This window comes from Mesoplodon bidens (assembly GCF_964165515.1).
Source record: "Mesoplodon bidens genome assembly, chromosome: 11".
Lineage (NCBI taxonomy): Eukaryota > Metazoa > Chordata > Mammalia > Artiodactyla > Ziphiidae > Mesoplodon > Mesoplodon bidens.
In genome coordinates this window covers 6,381,911-6,398,998 of record NC_138167.1, presented here as the reverse complement: position 1 = coordinate 6,398,998, position 17,088 = coordinate 6,381,911, and the positions used below count along the sequence as shown (strand labels likewise).

Below are 17,088 nucleotides of genomic sequence, written 5' to 3'. Positions count from 1 at the left end.
ACTCAGGGGCTCCCCATCAATCCCATATTCTCTTGAGAAAGAAAGGGAAAAGGAAGAGGATTACATTTACTTGCAAGTCCCTTAAGCCTGGGGAATGTATAGGCTTGGTATGGTTTTCACAGCAACCATGGTTGAAACCATGTCGTATGGCATTTATTTCAGAATAAGAGTTGTCATTTTCAGTCCCTTTTTGAAAGTTACTAAGATATGGGGGTGGTATGTTTTTGAAAAAGCTCTAGTATACTGAAGTCTACATCTCAGGAGTGAAATAATTGTCCTTTGAGACCTCATGTTCTGCCCTATCAATCTAAGACTAGTCTCATCCCCTCAATTAAACACAACAATGCATTAAGACCAACCATGAATGTTTCTGTTTGCTTTTTAATATTTTCTTTTGTCTTATGTGTGTTCTGCCACTGCACCTAATAGTAGTAAAAAAATGTCTTTGAGGCAATTTCTGTGGATGCTTTAACTGGCCTGCATATCAGCATGGGACCACTAGAGGACGGGCTCCCCCTAGCAACTCTAGCACAGTGGTAGGAAATACTGCTCAGATTTCCTGGTGGCAGGGGAGACACCTAAAGACATAAATGAAGACTGTCAAGGGACATTTCATCTATGGAGTCTATAAACATGTACCTGATCCAAAGTTTGTTGGGAATGTAGAAAAACAGCTGTTTGGGTAGGTGGAAAATGAAGAACAGAATAATACTTTCTTCAGACTTTAATACTTAAATAAATCTTTGAATGGGGAATATACTTATTGATTTGAATGAACCCCCCCCCCCCGCCCCAGTCCCACCAAAATAGGTGATTAATGGGCGGTAAAGAGGAGTGGTTATGAGCATGAATTTGGAAAGAGACAGACTGCCTTGGCACAAAATTTTACTCTGCCACTTACTGGCTTCTTGACTTGGACAAATTAACCCTTGTTTGCCTTGGTTTCCTCATATGCAAAATGAAGATAATAGTTCCTAATTTATAGAGTTATTGTCAGAATAAAATACGTTAAAAATTTAAGGTGCTTAGAACAAAGGCTGGCATATGGTAAATTCTCTGTTAGTACTGCTTCCACTACTGCTGCTTGGCTGGCTATCCTAATTCTGGCTATTAGGATTGCAATAACATGGTAAGTATAAGGGCAAAATGATGAGATCCTTTCCTTTTTTAAAAAATTAATTTTTATGGGGTTATAATTGACATATAACATTGTAAATGTTTAGGTGTACAAAATGTGATACATTTATTGCAATAATCGTAGTGTTAGCTAACACTTATGTAATTGTCATTTCTTTTTTGTGGTGAGAGCAACTAAGATCTAATCTCTTAGCAACTTGGAAGTTTGTAATATAATATTGTCTATACAGGCATACCTCATTTTATTGAACTTTGCTTTATTGCACTTTGCAGATACTATGTTTTTCTTACAAATTGAAGGTTTGTAGCAACACCTCATCGAGGAAATCTATCAGTGCCATTTTTCAATAGCATTTGCTCACTTTGTGTCTCTGTGTCATGTTCTGGTAATTCTCACAATATTTCAAACTTTTTCATCATTATTGTATTTGTTATGGTGATCTGTGATCTTTGATGTTACTACTATGACTTGCTGCAGGCTCAGATGATGGAAAACATTTTTTAGCAATAAAGTATTTTAAAATTAAGGTATGTATATTGTTTTTCAAGGCATAATACTACTGCACACTTAATAGACTACAGTGTAGTATAGACATAACTTCTGTATGCCTTGGGAAACCAAAAATTTGTGTGACTTGCTTTATTGCAATATTCGCTTTATTCTGATAGTCTAGAACTGGACCTGTGATTTCTCCAAGGTATGCCTATAATGACTGTACTATGCATTAGATCTCCAGAACTTACCTACTGGTTGAAAGTTTGCATCTTTAAACTGCATCGCCCCATTTCCTCCACCTCCTAGCCTCTGGTAACCACCAGTCTATTCTCTGTTTCTATGAGTTTGGCTTTTTTAGATTCCACATATAAGTGGTATCATAAAATATAGTATTTGTCTTTCTCTGACTTTTCTCACCTAGCATAATAACCTCAAGGTCTCTCCACGTTATTGCAAATGGCAAGATTTCCTTCTTTCTTATGGCCAAATAATATTTTCTTGCATATGTATACCACATCTTCTTTATCCATTCATTGCAAGTGGACCCTATGGTGGTTTCCATACCTTGCTATTGTGAATAATGCTGCAATAAACATGGGAGTGCATATATCTCTTCAATATCGTGTTTTCATTTCCTTTGGATATATACCCAGAAGTGGACTTGCTGGATCATATAGTAGTTCTATTTTTAATCTTTTGAGGAAACTCCATACTGTTTTCCAGAGTGGCTGTACTAGTTTTCATCCCCTCCAAGAGGGTGCTAGGGTTCCCCTTGATCCACATCCTCACCAACACTTGTTTTCTCTTCTTGTCTTCTTGATGATAACCGTTCTAATAGATGTGAGAAGATATCTCACTGTGGTTTTGATTTGCATTTCCCTGATGATTAGTGATGTTGAGTACGTTTTCATGGGAATGGGTTCCAAGCATCATTCTTGACAGCCTGGGCCCCAACCCCAGGACTCAGAACAGTGTGAATTAGAAATGGTTTCTTTGTGGTCTTGAGTCACACTGAGTCAGTCAACTGCTTGCGACTCTAGAAAAATGATCTTTTGGCTATTTGTATGTCTTCTTAAGAAAAATGTCTGTTTAGTTCCTCTGCACATTTTAAAAATTGGATTGTTTTTGTTTGTTTTGTTATTGAGTTGTATGAGTTCTTTGTATATTTTAGATATTAACTTCTTATCTTCTTATCAGATATATGGTTTGCAAATATTTTCTCTTATTCCGTAGGTTGTCTTTTCTTTCTTTCTTTTTTTTTTGATTGTGTCTTTTGCTGTGCAGAAGCTTTTTAGTTTGATGTAGTCCCAATTCCTGATTTTTGCTTTTGTTGCTTGTGCTTTTGGTGTGATATCTAAAAAATTGTGGCTAAGACCGATGTCAAGGAGCTTCCTCCATATGTTTTCTTCTAGGAATTTTATGGTATCACGTGTTAGTTTAAGTCTTTAATCTATTTTGAGTTAATTTTGGGGAGTGGTCTAAGATAGTGGTCCAATTTCATTTTTCTGCATGTGGTTATCCAGTTCTTGCAACACATAGTTTTGTTGAAAAGACTGTCCTTTCTCATTGAGTGTTCTCAGCTCCCTTGTCAAATATTAGTTGACTGTAAATGCAGGAGTTTATTTCTGCACCTCTATTTAGTTGCATTGGTCTATGTGTCTCTTTTTATGCTAGTTTTTTAATGTTTTAATTATGATAGCTTTATAGTATAATTTGAAATTAGGAAGTGTGATGCCTCTGGCTTTGTTCTTTTTTCTCATGATTGCTTTGGTTATTACTTTTTTGTGGTCTTTTGTAGTTCCACACAAATCTTAGGATTATTTTTTCTATGTCTGTGAAAAATGCCATTGGAATTTTGATAGAGGTTGTGTTGAATCTATAGCTGGCTTGAGTAGTATGGACATTCTAGTAATATTAATTCTTCCAATCCAAGAACACAGGATATATTTCCATTTTTTTGTGCCTTCAGTTTCTTTAATCTAAGTTGTAGTTTTTGATATATAGAAATTTCACTTCCTTAGTTGAATTTATTCCTAAGTATTTTATTGTTTTTGATGTTATTGTGAATGGGATCATTTTCTTTATTTCTTTTTTGGTTGTTTCACTGTTATTATATAGAAAGGAGACCGATTTTTATGTGTTTAGTTTGTAACCTGCAACTTCACTAAATTGATTTATTAGTTCTACCAGTTTTTTGGTGGAGTTCTTAGGATTTTCTATATATAAGATCATATCATCTGCAGAGACAATTTTACTTCTTTCTGATTTGGATGACTTTTATTTCTTTTTCTTACTTGATTCGTCTAACTAGGACTTGCAGTACTATGTTGAGTAGGAATGGTGAGAGTGGCCCCCCTTGCCTTGTTCTGAACTTAGAGGAAAAGCTTTCAACCTTTTATCACTGAGTATGATGTTAGTTGTGGTCCTGTCATATATGACCTTTATTGTGTTCAGGTATGTTCCTTCTCTACCCAATTTGTTGAGAGTTTTTATCGTGAAAGAATGTTGTAATTAGTCGAATGCTTTTTCTGTATCTATTGAGATGATCCTGTGATTTTTGCCTTTCATTTTATTAATGTGGTGTGTCACAGTTGTTAATTTTTGTATGTTGAACCATCCTTGTAATCCAGGGATGAATGCCACTTGATCGTGGTGTATGATCCTTAAATGTGCTGTTGAATTTGGCTTGTTAATTTTGTTGAGAATTTTTGTATCCATATATCAGGAACATTGGCCTTTTCTTGTATCCTTACCTGGCGTTGGTATCAAGGTAATGCTGGCCTTTAAAATGGGTTTGGTAGTGTTCCCTCCTCTTGAATTTTTGGGAAGAGTTTGGGAAGGATTGCTGTTAATTTTTAAAAACGTTAGGTAGAATTATTTAGTGAAACCATCTTGTCCTGGCTTCTTCTTTGTTGGGAAGTTTGTGATTACTGATTCAGTATACTCACTTGTTACTGGTCTGTTCAGATTTTCTATTACTTCCTGCTTCAGTCTTGGTAGGCTATATGTTTCTAGGAATTTTTCTATTTTTCTAGGTTATCCAGTTTGTTGCTATGTAATTTTTCATAGTAGTCTCTCATGATCCTTTGTATTTCTGTAGTATCAGTTGTAATGTCCCTCATTTCATTTCTGATTTTATTTATTTGAGTCTTTTCTCTTTTTTTCTTAGTCTCGCTAAAGGTTTGTCAATTTTGTTTATCTTTTCAAAACACCAGCTCTTAGTTTTGTTGATCTTTTCTATTGTTTTTCTGGTCTCTGTTTCATTTATTTTCACTCTGACTTTAGTTATTTCATTCCTTCTACTAACTTTGGGCTTAGTTTGTTTTTCTTTTTCCAGTTTCTTGAGGTGTAAAGTGAGGTTGTTTATTTGAGATCTTTCTTTTTTCTTAATGTAGGCATTTATTGCTAAAAACTTCCCTTTTAGAGCTGTTTTGGTAGCCTTGCATAGGTTTTGGTATGTTGTGTTTCCATTTTTGTTTGTTTCAAGATATTTTTTGATTTTCTTCTCTATTTCTGTGACCTATTGATTGTTCAGGAGTGTGTTAAGTTCCATACATTTGTGCATTTTCCAGCTTTCCTTCTGTTATTGATTTCTAGTTTCATACTATTGTGTTTGGAGAAGGTACTTGGTATTATTTCAGCATTCTTAAATTTGCTAAGACTTGTTTTTTGGTCTAACAAATGATCTATTCTGGAGAATGTTCTGCACTTGAGAAGAATGTGTAGTCTGCTTTTGTTGGAAGGAATGTTCTGTATATGTCTATTATAGGTCCATTTGGTCTAAAGTAGGGTTGAAATCCAATGTATCCTTTTGATTTTCCATCTGGATAACCTATCCATTGTTGAAATTGGGGTATTGAAGTCTCCTACTATTATTGAATTGTCTGTTTCTCTCTTCAGATCTGTTAGTATTTGCTTAATATATTTAGGTGCTCTGATGTTGAATGCATATATGTTTATGATTGTTATATCTTTTTCATCATTATATAATGACCTTCTTTGTTTCTTGTTACCATATTTGGCTTAACGTCTTATTTTGTCTGATATATGTATAGCCACCCCTACTTTCTTTTGGTTTCCACTTGTATGGAATATCTTTTCCATCCCTTCATTTAGCCTATGTGTGTTCTTAAAGCTGAAGTGAGTTTCTTATAGGCTACATATAGCTGAGTCTTTTTTTCTCAGCCACTCTGTGTCTTTTCATTGGAGAATTCAATCCATTTAGAGTAATTATTGATAGATAAGGACTTATTAATGCCATCTTTCTAGCCATCATCTGGTTTTTGTCTGTTTTGTAGTTCCCTTGTTCCTTTCTTCCTCTCTTGCTGCCTTCCTTTGTGAATTGATGATTTTCTTTAGTGGTATTCTTTGATCCTCTTCTCTTAATTTTTTGTGACTACTGTAGGTTTTTGCTTCAGGTTACCCTGAGGCTTACATAAAACATCATTTCCTTCTTTCCCTCCTTCCTTCTATCTATCTATCTATCTATCTATCAATCATCTATCTATCTGTCACAGTGTTGTGTGCTGATAACAATTTAACTTTGATTGCATACAAAAATTTCACCCTTTTATTCCCCCTTTTTATGTTTTTCATGTCACTATTTACCTCTTGTTATATCGTGTCCATTAGCAAATTATTGTAGCTATAACTATTTTTAACACTTCTGTGTTTAACTTTTATACTAGAGTTAAGTGGTTAGCATACCACCATATCACAGTATTAGAATATCTGAATCTAACTATATACTTACTTGTATCAGTGTGTTGAATGTTTTTGTGTTACTAATTAGCATCCCTTCGTTGGTGCTTGAAGAACTCCTTTCAGCATTAATTACAAGGGAGTTCTAGTGGCGATGAACTCCCTCAACTTTTGTTTGTTAGGGAAAGGCTTTGTCTCATTTCTGAATGACAACTTTGTTAGGTAAAGAGTTCTTGATTGGCTGTTTCTTTCTTTCAGCACTTTGAATATATCATTCTATTATCTCCTGGTCTGCAAGGTCTCTGCTGACAAACTTACTTATAGCCTTATGGGAGTTTGTTTGTATGAGAGAAATATTTTTTCTCTTGTTGCTTTTGAAATTCTCTCTTTGTCTTTGATTTTCGACAGTTTTACTATAATGTGACTTGGAGAAGATTGTTTTAGATTGAGATTTTGGGGTGACCTTTTGCCTCATGAATTTGGATGTCTAATCTCTTCCCAGGTTTGGGATATCTTTAGCCATTATTTCTTTAAACAGCTTCCTGTCCCTTTCTCTCTTTCTTCTCCTTCTGGAACTCTAATAATAGGTAGAATGTTTGTCTTAATGGTTTCCCATAAGTACTGCAGGCTTCTTTTCTTCCTTTTCATGCTTTTTTTTTCTTCTTGCTCCTCTGATTGGATACTTTCAATTGATCTGTTGTCTACATCACTATTCTTTATTCTGCTTGGTTAAGTCTGAAGTTGAAGCTCTCCATTGAATTCTTCAGTTCAGTCATTGTATTCTTCACCTCCAAAATTTCTGTTTGGTTCTTTTTTATGTTCTAGCTCTTTGTTGAACTTCTGATGTTTTTCTTGTTGTTTTTCTGATATCATCAAACTGTTTATCTGTGTTCTCTTATAGCTCTCTGAGCCATTTTCTTTTCTTTTCTTTTATTGCTTGCACCATATGGCATGTGGAATCTTAGTTCCCTGACCAGGGATCGAACCCATGCCCCCTGCAGTCTAAGCATGGAGTTTTAACCACTGGACCACCAGGGAAGTCCCTGAGCCTCTTTAAAACAATTATTTTGAATTCTCTGTCAGGTGATTCCTGGAACTCCATTTCTCTGGGGCAAGTTACTGGAGGCTTACTGTGTTCCTTTACATGTTTCCCTGGTTCTTGTTATCCTTGTAGCCTAGCATAGTTGTCTGAGTATCTGAGGAAGCAGTCACTTCTTCCAGATTTATGGACCAATTTTGGTAAGGGAAGACTTTCACCTGTGGGTGGGGGCATGCTGAAGCATGCTGTAACCCCAGGTCTAGTGATGCAAGGTGCCAAGTGCTGGGGTGTGTAGTTGCACTGGGTCAGGGTCTGGGTGAGAGCATGATGTGTTTTCTGTTCAGGCTGTTGGGGTCCACAGCATCAACAACTGTGTGGTCCTTAGCTCTGGCTCACTCAGGCCGGGGGGTAGGGAGGGGTATGGAGTGCGGGGCGAGCCTGCGGTGGCAGAGGCCAGCGTGACGTTGCACCAGCTTGAGGCGCGCCGTGCGTTCTCCCGGGGAAGGTGTCCCTGGATCACGGGACCCTGGCAGTGGCGGGCTGCACAGGCTCCCCGGAAGGGAGGTGTGGAGAGTGACCTGTGCTCGCACACAGGCTTCTTGGTGGCGGCAGCGGCAGCCTTAGCATCTCATGCCCCTCTCTGGGGTCCGCGCTCTCGGGCTGGTGAGTGCCGGTCGGCACCGATCCTCTGTGCTGGAATCTCTCCGCTTTGCCCTCCGCACCCCTGTTGCTGTGCTCTCCTCCGCGGCTCCGAAGCTTCCCCCCTCCGCCACCCGCAGTCTCTGCCCGCGAAGGGGCTTCTAGTGTGTGGAAACCTTTCCTCCTTCACGGCTCCCTCCCACTGGTGCAGGTCCCGTCCCTATTCTTTTGTCTCTGTTTATTCTTTTTTCTTTTGCCCTACCCAGGTACGTGGGGAGTTTCTTGCCTTTTGGGAGGTCTGAGGTCTTCTGCCAGCATTCAGAAGTGATCTGTAGGAGTTATTCCACGTGTAGATGTATTTCTGATGTATTTGTGGGGAGGAAGGTGATCTCCGCATCTTACTCTTCCGCCATCTTCCCCTCCGGCCCTGAATATATTTCTTTATCTGCAGAAATATACCCTGGAGAAAAAATATAAGAGGCTGCTGAGGCTGTTGCTTCTCCCAACCTCTGAAGCATAAGAGATCTAACACACAATGGGGCAAGAAGAACCACAAAATAAATGTGAGTATTTTTTCTCCTTTTAGTTTTGAAGAAGCATATTTAATTATGACTAAGATTTTAAAATATGAATTGATGATAGTTGTAGTTGTGCAGATTGAAGATGGTGATGGGGAGGAGGAGGATGAAGAAAGTGAACATGATTTTGGTGAAGAGGAAGGACATCAGTTCAAAGATTTCGGGTAGTAGAAACTTCTTTACTAAATGTAAACTGGGGCAAGAGAGGACACCAAGTATATAAAAAGTAAGATGAAAATGAAGAGAGTAATTTGGGAAGATTCTTTTAAGGGAGGAGAGAGAAGAAAGATACAGAAAAAACACTGGGGAAACAGTGTACCTGAGGCTCTGACTTTATCTCGTTTTATGTTCTACTCAAGTGACACAAATGGACTTGTATTACAAGAATATTAAAAAAATGCTTTTGAGAAATATACAGAATGAATGCAGAAATATATAATTTTAAAATTAATGTTTATCACCCCACCCAAACTTCAATGGGATCACGACGTACAATGGTCCTGAAAATCACATTTTTTTTAACTTAAAAAAAAAAATTATTTATTTATTTATTTATGGCTGTGTTGAGTCTTCGTTGCTGCGTGTGGGCTTTCTCTAGTTGTGGCGAGCGCCGGCTACTCTTCGTTGTGGTCCACCGGCTTCTCATTGCAGTGGCTTCTGTTGCAGAGCACGGGCTCTAGGCACTCAGGCTTCAGTAGTTGTGGCATGTGGGGTCAGTAGTTGTAGCGCACGGGCTTAGTTGTTCCGTGGCATATGGGATCTTCCTGGACCAGGGCTCGAACCCGTGTCTCCTGCATTGGCAGGTGGATTCTTAACCACTGTGCCACCAGGGAAGTCTGAAAATTATGTAACAATATGTTTTGGAGATTTTTTCTGTCAATACATACATGTATACATGATTATTTTAATTGATATGTAGAATTTCATCATATGAATTCATCATGATTTAGAGTCTCTGCTACTGATGATACACATGCAAGTATTAGGTTCTAGGTGTTTTTTTTTTTCTATTTCCATAATTGCTGCAAGAATATCCTGTTATTTCTACAGGCTCGATCTCTAGAATTGAAATTGTGGCAAATGTAATGCATTTAAAATTTTATAAATGTTCCTAAGTTGATCTGTCTAAAAGGCTTTCCACTTTACAGTTTGGCAGTAGCATTTATTTCCTCACTGAATATTTATTTCCCCTAAGCCTTGCTACACTACATATTTTCAATTTACTTTTTTTTTTTTTTTTTTTTTTTGCGGTATGTGGGCCTCTCACTGTTGCGGCCTCTCCCGTTGCGGAGCACAGGCTCTGGACGCGCAGGCTCAGCGGCCATGGCTCACGGGCCTAGCCGCTCCGCGACGTGGGATCCTCCCGGACCGGGGCACGAACCCATGTCCCCTGCATCAGCAGGTGGACTCTCAACCACTGTGCCACCAGGGAAGCCCAATGCCATAATATTTTGGTCTACATTTCTCCGAGCATGCTTTTTGTTAGTTTGTTTAATGGATTTTTGATAATTTCAGCAAATTTCCTGCTCAAATTTTTGCTCAGTTTTCAAATTGATTTTTGAAATTCTTCCTATAGTCTGGATATTAACATTGTAACAAGATTTTTCTTCCATGCGTTCCTTGTGTTTTAACATTACTTTTGTTGTATAGAAGCTTTGATTTTTATGTACTCATGTTATCCATTTGTAATGATTTTTGGGTTTTGAGTCTTGCTTATAAAAAGCCTTTTCCTAATCCAAAAAAACAAAAAAAAATTGTTTACATTTTATTTATTTATTTATTTATTTATCAATGAGCTCTAAAATTGATTTATTCAGGGGAAATCTTTAAGCTCTCTTCCAGATCTAAAATATTTTGGATAATCTCATCCTTAGTTTTCTCCTGGGTGGAATTAGCTTCCCTAGTTCTTGTGGCTGAGAAGAAGATAACCTATTTATCTTTCTTTTTATTTTAGTAGAAGGAGGCCAGCATTCCCAGCTGATACCTTGGGCTACTGCTATTTTTTCATGTCACTTCTAAGTGCCTGTTGTATTGAAAGCTGTGTGGGTAAGTTATTAGCAAAAGTGGAACTCTCCTTGAATTATTTACCCAAACACCATTTATAAAGTTACTCTAAACTTTTTGTTATCATGATTTTCCCCAACATACCAATCCAGAATGCCTTCAGGGGCTTGGATTTAATCTTCAGAGCTACATACTTGACCTTATATTCTTTGATGATGCTGCCTTGTGTCAGGGAATGAAAGATGGAATTTAGACCATATCTATACGTGTGAAGTTTGGTGACTGTAGTAAATCATTCCCCATTTTGGACCAGGATTTCAAAGGACTGCATCTTACTAGTAAAGAGTAACCAACAAAAAACAACTTTCAGATGGACTGTAGTCTGACTTTGAAAAGAAGAACAGCTGGAAGACTTGTTCTTTCTGATATCAAGACATCGTATAAAGTTATTATAGTTAAAGTAATATAGTATAGATACAAGTGTAAACAAATAGACCAGAGGAAAAGAATAGAGAGCTATGTTACAGATCTTCCATGAACTTTTTATATAAAACAGAAGGGGATAGTGCAGAGTTGTAGGGAAAGGACAGTTTTGTTCAATTAATGTGGTAGAGACCATTGATTATCCATATTTTAAGAACGAAATTGTTCTCCTGCCTTATATCGTACAAAACCAATGTAAGTTGGATTATCGGCCAAAATGTAAAAAACAAATTAAAAACACTTTTTAGAAAATACATGGAGACTACATATTCATGACCCTGAGACAGGGAATGATTTCTTAAACAAGTCACCAAATGTGCTAGCCATTAAAGAGTATCAACAAAGTATACTACATTAAAGTAAGAATTACTGTACAACAAAAATACCACTAAGAGTGAAAACAAAGCCACAGGATGATATTTGTAATGCATATAATTAATAAAGGATTAGTGTACAGAATATAAAAACAATTCTTTCCAATCAATAGGAAAATACTGACAATACAACAGAAAAAATGCGCAAAGTCTTAAAGAGGCATTATAAAAAAGAAAAAATGAAATGTCTAATAAACATATAAAAATATGTTTAACTTCATTAGTTTTCAGGGAAATGCAAATTCAACTCACAATGAGATACCACTGCCAACATTCGAGTATGGCAATAAATAATTTTCAGGATTTTTAAAAAGGGAGGGACAGAATGACTTTGGTAATCCTGGTATTATTCTCATAAATGTTAGTTGGATATTAGGTGGTGAAATAGTTATGCAATCTGTTACAGATGACATACATGGTGTAACTAATTTTCCTTTCAATTTTCACATGAGGGGTCACCTGGAATTGCTGTCTTGTGGGCTCGAGAGCCTTCCAGTCCAACTGCTATTTTCCTTTTAATGACAACAAGACGTGGGCTCAGAGTGAAAGCCACTGTATGGGGATGGGGGCTCATCTGGCCACCATCAGCACAGAAGCTGAGCAGGTATGTTGAGAGGCTTACATCAGTTTCTCTGCTGGTTTGAATCTCTTTGCAGAGAAAGAGGAATTTCTATGATCTGCTATACCTCTGTGCCTTTGCTTCATCTCTTCCAACTGCCTGGAAAGACTTTTCTTCCTCTCTCATTTTTCTTTACGTGGCCAACTTCTTCTGGTCTTCCCAGATTTGATTCGTGTGTTATTTTCTACAGAAAACTACCCTGGCCACCTTCTCTGCTCCATCTTTCCTATTCTCGTTTGGAGATACTTCCGTGGTACTTTGTGCATCGTGTGACCATGGCACTTACTTCAGTGTTCCAATGAGTCCTACTTTGTAGAGAGCTGGAGCCATGCCTTAAGCATCTTTGCATCTCCAATGGCCTGTGCAGTGCTAGGCACACTTAGATAGGCCCTGATAAATATTTCATGAGTAAGTAAGTAAATGAATGGTTAATCAGGATTGATATAGCTTCTCAGAATAGAGCACAGGAAAAATAATTAAGAAGTATGGTTGTCATTCTAAATAAAAAAAAAATCTCAAGGTAAATTCAATTTGAACTGAAATTTATTTCCTCAAGTAATATATTTCCATATATGTACGATACCATGACTCAGATTCTATTCTTGGTTAGCAGGGTTTCCTGGAGGATTCTGTTTCCATGGCTTTGCAACTGTAGGTTCACCAGCTCCTGAATAAAATGGAGTTTAATGAAATACACAAACAATTGATAAAGGCAATTTTAAAAATAAAAGTTCCTAGAAATCCAATCCTATTAAGCACTGTGCTAAGTGATTTGCAAGTTGATCTCACTTAATCTTCACAGTGACTCTATGAAATAGTGGAGTCATCCCTTTTGGAGTTGAGAAAACTGGGATTTGGTGAAATTAAAGCACTTGTTAACATTATGGAATAAACGCCAGAGGCGGGATGTGAAAACAGATCTGATGCCAATGCTTTTGTGCTTAACTAGTAATTTATTTGACTTCTTTCCTCTGTTCCTAACATAACAGCTATCACCTGATAAAGGCAAATATACTTATAAAAATTCACATTTTTATGCAGAATGTTATCACTCAATTTTTGGATAGACGATTTTCATATTTCCTGGGACTTACAGATGAGAACCTTGAAGGCCAGTGGCATTGGGTGGACAAGACACCATTTAACCCACAGATGGTGTGAGTATACTGACTGGGGCAAAAGAGCTTTATAGGCAAAGGTGAGAAGAAGACAGCAAGCAGAATTCATTTTGGGGTGGAGTATACCAATGTAAGAAAGCTTACTCAGAATAGAGCATTGTGTGTTGAGTAACCTCTATACTAGGAGACTACTATGCTTGTGTTGGACAGTGCAGCTCTAAATGTTTCACTAGGAGCATTTTCTCTGCCTTGTCCTCTGGCCTCTACCATACCCAACATGTATAGACACACACACACACACACACACACACACACACACATTTCAGATTCTGGCACGAGGGTGAACCCAACAACTACCAGAAAGAAAAATGTGTTGTCTTTGTTAATGACAAAGACAACTGGGCCTGGAATGATTTTCCTTGTGACTTTAAGACAAGTAGCATTTGTAAGATACCTGGAGCAGCATTCAACAAGAAGCCTAGGAAGGGGTCCCTGTTATGAGGACAGAAAAGAAGAACCAATTAGACTAGGGAAGAATGTACATGCATCGTGGGAACAGAGAAAACATTCTCAGTCATAGCACATTTTCAGTCATTATGGCCTTAGTTATTCTTGTTTAATTCATTCAAGATAATGTGCTTTTGTGTAGTGTTTTGGTGGAAAAAAATCGTATTTTTCTGTGAGAATCAATTTTCATTAACTTTGCTTTCTTTTTTTTTTTTTTTTTTTTTTTTTTTTTTCGGTACACGGGCCTCTCACTGTTGTGGCCTCTCCCGTTGCGGAGCACAGGCTCCGGACGCGCAGGCTCAGCCGCCATGGCTCACGGGCCCAGCCGCTCCGCGGCATGTGGGATCCTCCCGGACCGGGGCACGAACCCGTGTCCCCTGCATCGGCAGGCGGACTCTCAACCACTGCGCCACCAGGGAAGCCCAACTTTGCTTTCTTGATAGTATTTCAAGGTATTTACTTTTCAGTTAGTGTGTATTGATTAACATATCTAAGAGTAGCTTGAATGGTGAAATCTATAAGTCATTGTTTCCTCTGCTCCAATTCTTAGCTCTTAAAGTTCAAAGGTGGAATATTCCTACTGGTAGTGGTGTATCATTGTTTTTAACCCAAATATCACAAACTCTTTAAAGTTTTTAAGCAACATTTTTATTGTCTGATGCTTCATTTTCAGATTTCTTAATAGTATGCCATTAGATTGAAATTCCACGAGCAAATATTTTCTGAATAACAGAATAGAATAGTTAGAATTATGGTATTGCCCAGGTAGAAAAAAAAGTCTATTTACCTTTTCAAAAATTTACTTCTTACTCCACTTTAAAAGTCTTCCCATAGTGGGGAGTCTCAAGCTGACTTAATTTCTTTTTGAGTGGAAAAGTCTCTTACAGGCCACTTTTACCAAACTCCTTTAATTCTATAGCTGTGGACACAAAACCCTTGGGAAGCCAAAGAGCTCACCTTCACATGTCTAGTGTATGACAGAAACAGGACTATGGCCCAGATCTACCTTTCATAGCAAGTGAAATGTGTTCCCTTTGGTATTATGGGAGAGTTACTGGAGGTGCTGTGGCCTCTTGGCTAAAAGGTAATAGTTTTTAATTATTCTTGCAACATTGTATTAGTGTTTCTGTATTTTTAATTTGAATCAGAAAAAAATTATATTTTCAATCCATTTATGTAAATTGTTAGCATGCTTCTTTAGAGCTATAAAGCTGCAGTTCAAACTAGCAAGGAAATCATGGCTTTAACAACCTAAAGTTATGCGTTTGTGATGTGTGTAGTTTTAATTGTGAAGCAGTCATATCCAACATCAACGAAATAAGGCTGTCTTCGTACATATATTCATTTTGCTGATGTTTCCTGCATCCAAGCTAAAAAATTTCAAGCGACAGCTTTTTAACCTAACTTCCTTACCACTATTTTTTTTTTTTTTTTTGCTGTACGCGGGCCTCTCACCGCTGTGGGCTCTCCCGTTGCGGGGCACAGGCTGCGGACGCGCAGGCTCAGCGGCCATGGCTCACGGGCCCAGCCGCTCCGCGGCATGTGGGATCTTCCCGGACCAGGGCACGAACCCGTGTCCCCTGCATCGGCAGGCAGACTCTCAACCCCTGTGCCACCAGGGAAGCCCCTTACCACTATTTTTAAAAATAGTATTTATTCTGTAAATTAGTGATCTTGTAAGTTTGGAATATTAGCGTTTGATTGATTGATTGATTGTGTGCATGTTTGTGTGTGTCTGTGTTTAAAGCTGATACTTTTAACTGAAATAGCAACAAGTGACTTTAACTGTGTTAGCCATAAATTACATAGCACAAATCTACAAAACTTGTTGAAATAAATTTATGTAAATGATAATAGGCTTGTATAGTTAATATTATCCATTTTTCATTTGTATAAAACTGTATTTAAAGATTCAGTTGTCGATAAAATATGACCTGTTTGTGATTTTATACATCTGTGTCTACATCTATACCTCTAATCTATCTCTCCCACTGCTGTTCATTTTTCATTCCCTCCATGGCTACCCTCACAGACCAAGTTACCATCTCTCTTACCTGGATTATTGCAATGGCCTTCTGATTGTTCTCCCTGTTTCCACACTTGGTCCCTTTCAGTCTATTCTCAGGTCTCATGGCACCTCTCCTAGTCTTCACAATTTCTTTAAGACAGCTGATAGTAATTTTATAAAAATAATTGCCTATTTCTTTAGGACATTGCAAGAGTCTTAGAACTTTGAAACACTTAAAAAATCTAAACACTTTTTATCTTTGAAAATGTAATGTATGTGTGCATTAAAAAGGCAAACAGTAAAAAACATTAATAAAAGTATAAGGTGAATCTCTCATCCACCCTGAACCCCTAAATGCCTCTTCAAAGTAACTATGATTATTGGTTTCTTATATGTATATCTATATATGTTTCTATTTCCCCCCATGCATTCACACATGCACATGCAAAAGCTACCTAGCTATGCGCCATCCAATGAATGATTTTAGGGCTATACTGTTGAGAAAGGAAAAGGGGAGTGGGAAGAGGAAGAAATAGGAGAGCAAGAAGAACATTTTACTTGATTCCTTATCACTTTTCTTTTAGGGACCCTTCAGGAAAATTTTTTTTGTGGTAATCTATAAGACCTATAAAATTCTTGAAGTTCAAGAATTCTTAAATTTCACCTCAATTTTTTTATTTGTTAAATTCAAGTAAAATTAAACTTAATGTTTTAAAAGATTCATCTGTTGTATGATTTCTAACTATATCAACTTGGGATTTGAATTTTTTTCACTTTCATCTTTATACAGTTGTGCTCTGTAGGAATTTCTAATAATAAATATGTATCATTTTTATAAGATGTAGTACAGTGATTTTTATTTTTTAAAAAATTGGGGACCCCAATGGTAATAGTATTTAAGTTGTAACAGTGGTTTATTTGGGGAATATGGTCTTGGGAATATGAATGATTAAATACTCTTTACTTTTTGCAACTTTTTGGCTTTTCTGGTGCCTAAGTATTTATGTAGTCCTATAAAATATGATATTTAAAAACAGTTTCAATTGGATGATTTCCTTCTCAAAGAAGAATTTTCCTGATAAATAATTTAGGTTCTAATGATCTTTACTTTAGCAAATAAACCCTTAACAATTGTTTCTTTTCTTGCCAAGCTTTGAAGACAGAGTTAGTTGTATAACTTAAATTATAAATGGTGAAATAATATACATTAATATTTTTATATGTCTTTCAATATCGATATAAAATGTAAGATAATTATAGCCACCTGAAGTACAACAACAATGAACAAAAAATTTCCACACGTTTTTCAATGTTTCCTCATTGATACTTATGAGATGAAAAAAAGAAATTAGAAAGTTGAAGATATTTTTATTGGATTACTTTCA

The 17,088-nt window shown here is 37.0% G+C and overlaps 1 protein-coding gene across 1 annotated transcript; it reads left to right on the top strand.

The window, feature by feature from the left end:
- Positions 1 to 8,442: 8,442 nt before the first annotated feature.
- On the top strand, positions 8,443 to 14,120 carry LOC308624685 (C-type lectin domain family 4 member D-like). Its single transcript, XM_081248190.1, is given in 6 exon segments — positions 8,443 to 8,575; positions 10,545 to 10,586; positions 10,589 to 10,636; positions 11,904 to 12,055; positions 13,112 to 13,227; positions 13,515 to 14,120. Coding segments are annotated over 6 exon segments (561 nt in total). The 5' UTR covers positions 8,443 to 8,547; the 3' UTR covers positions 13,690 to 14,120.
- Positions 14,121 to 17,088: the final 2,968 nt, after the last annotated feature.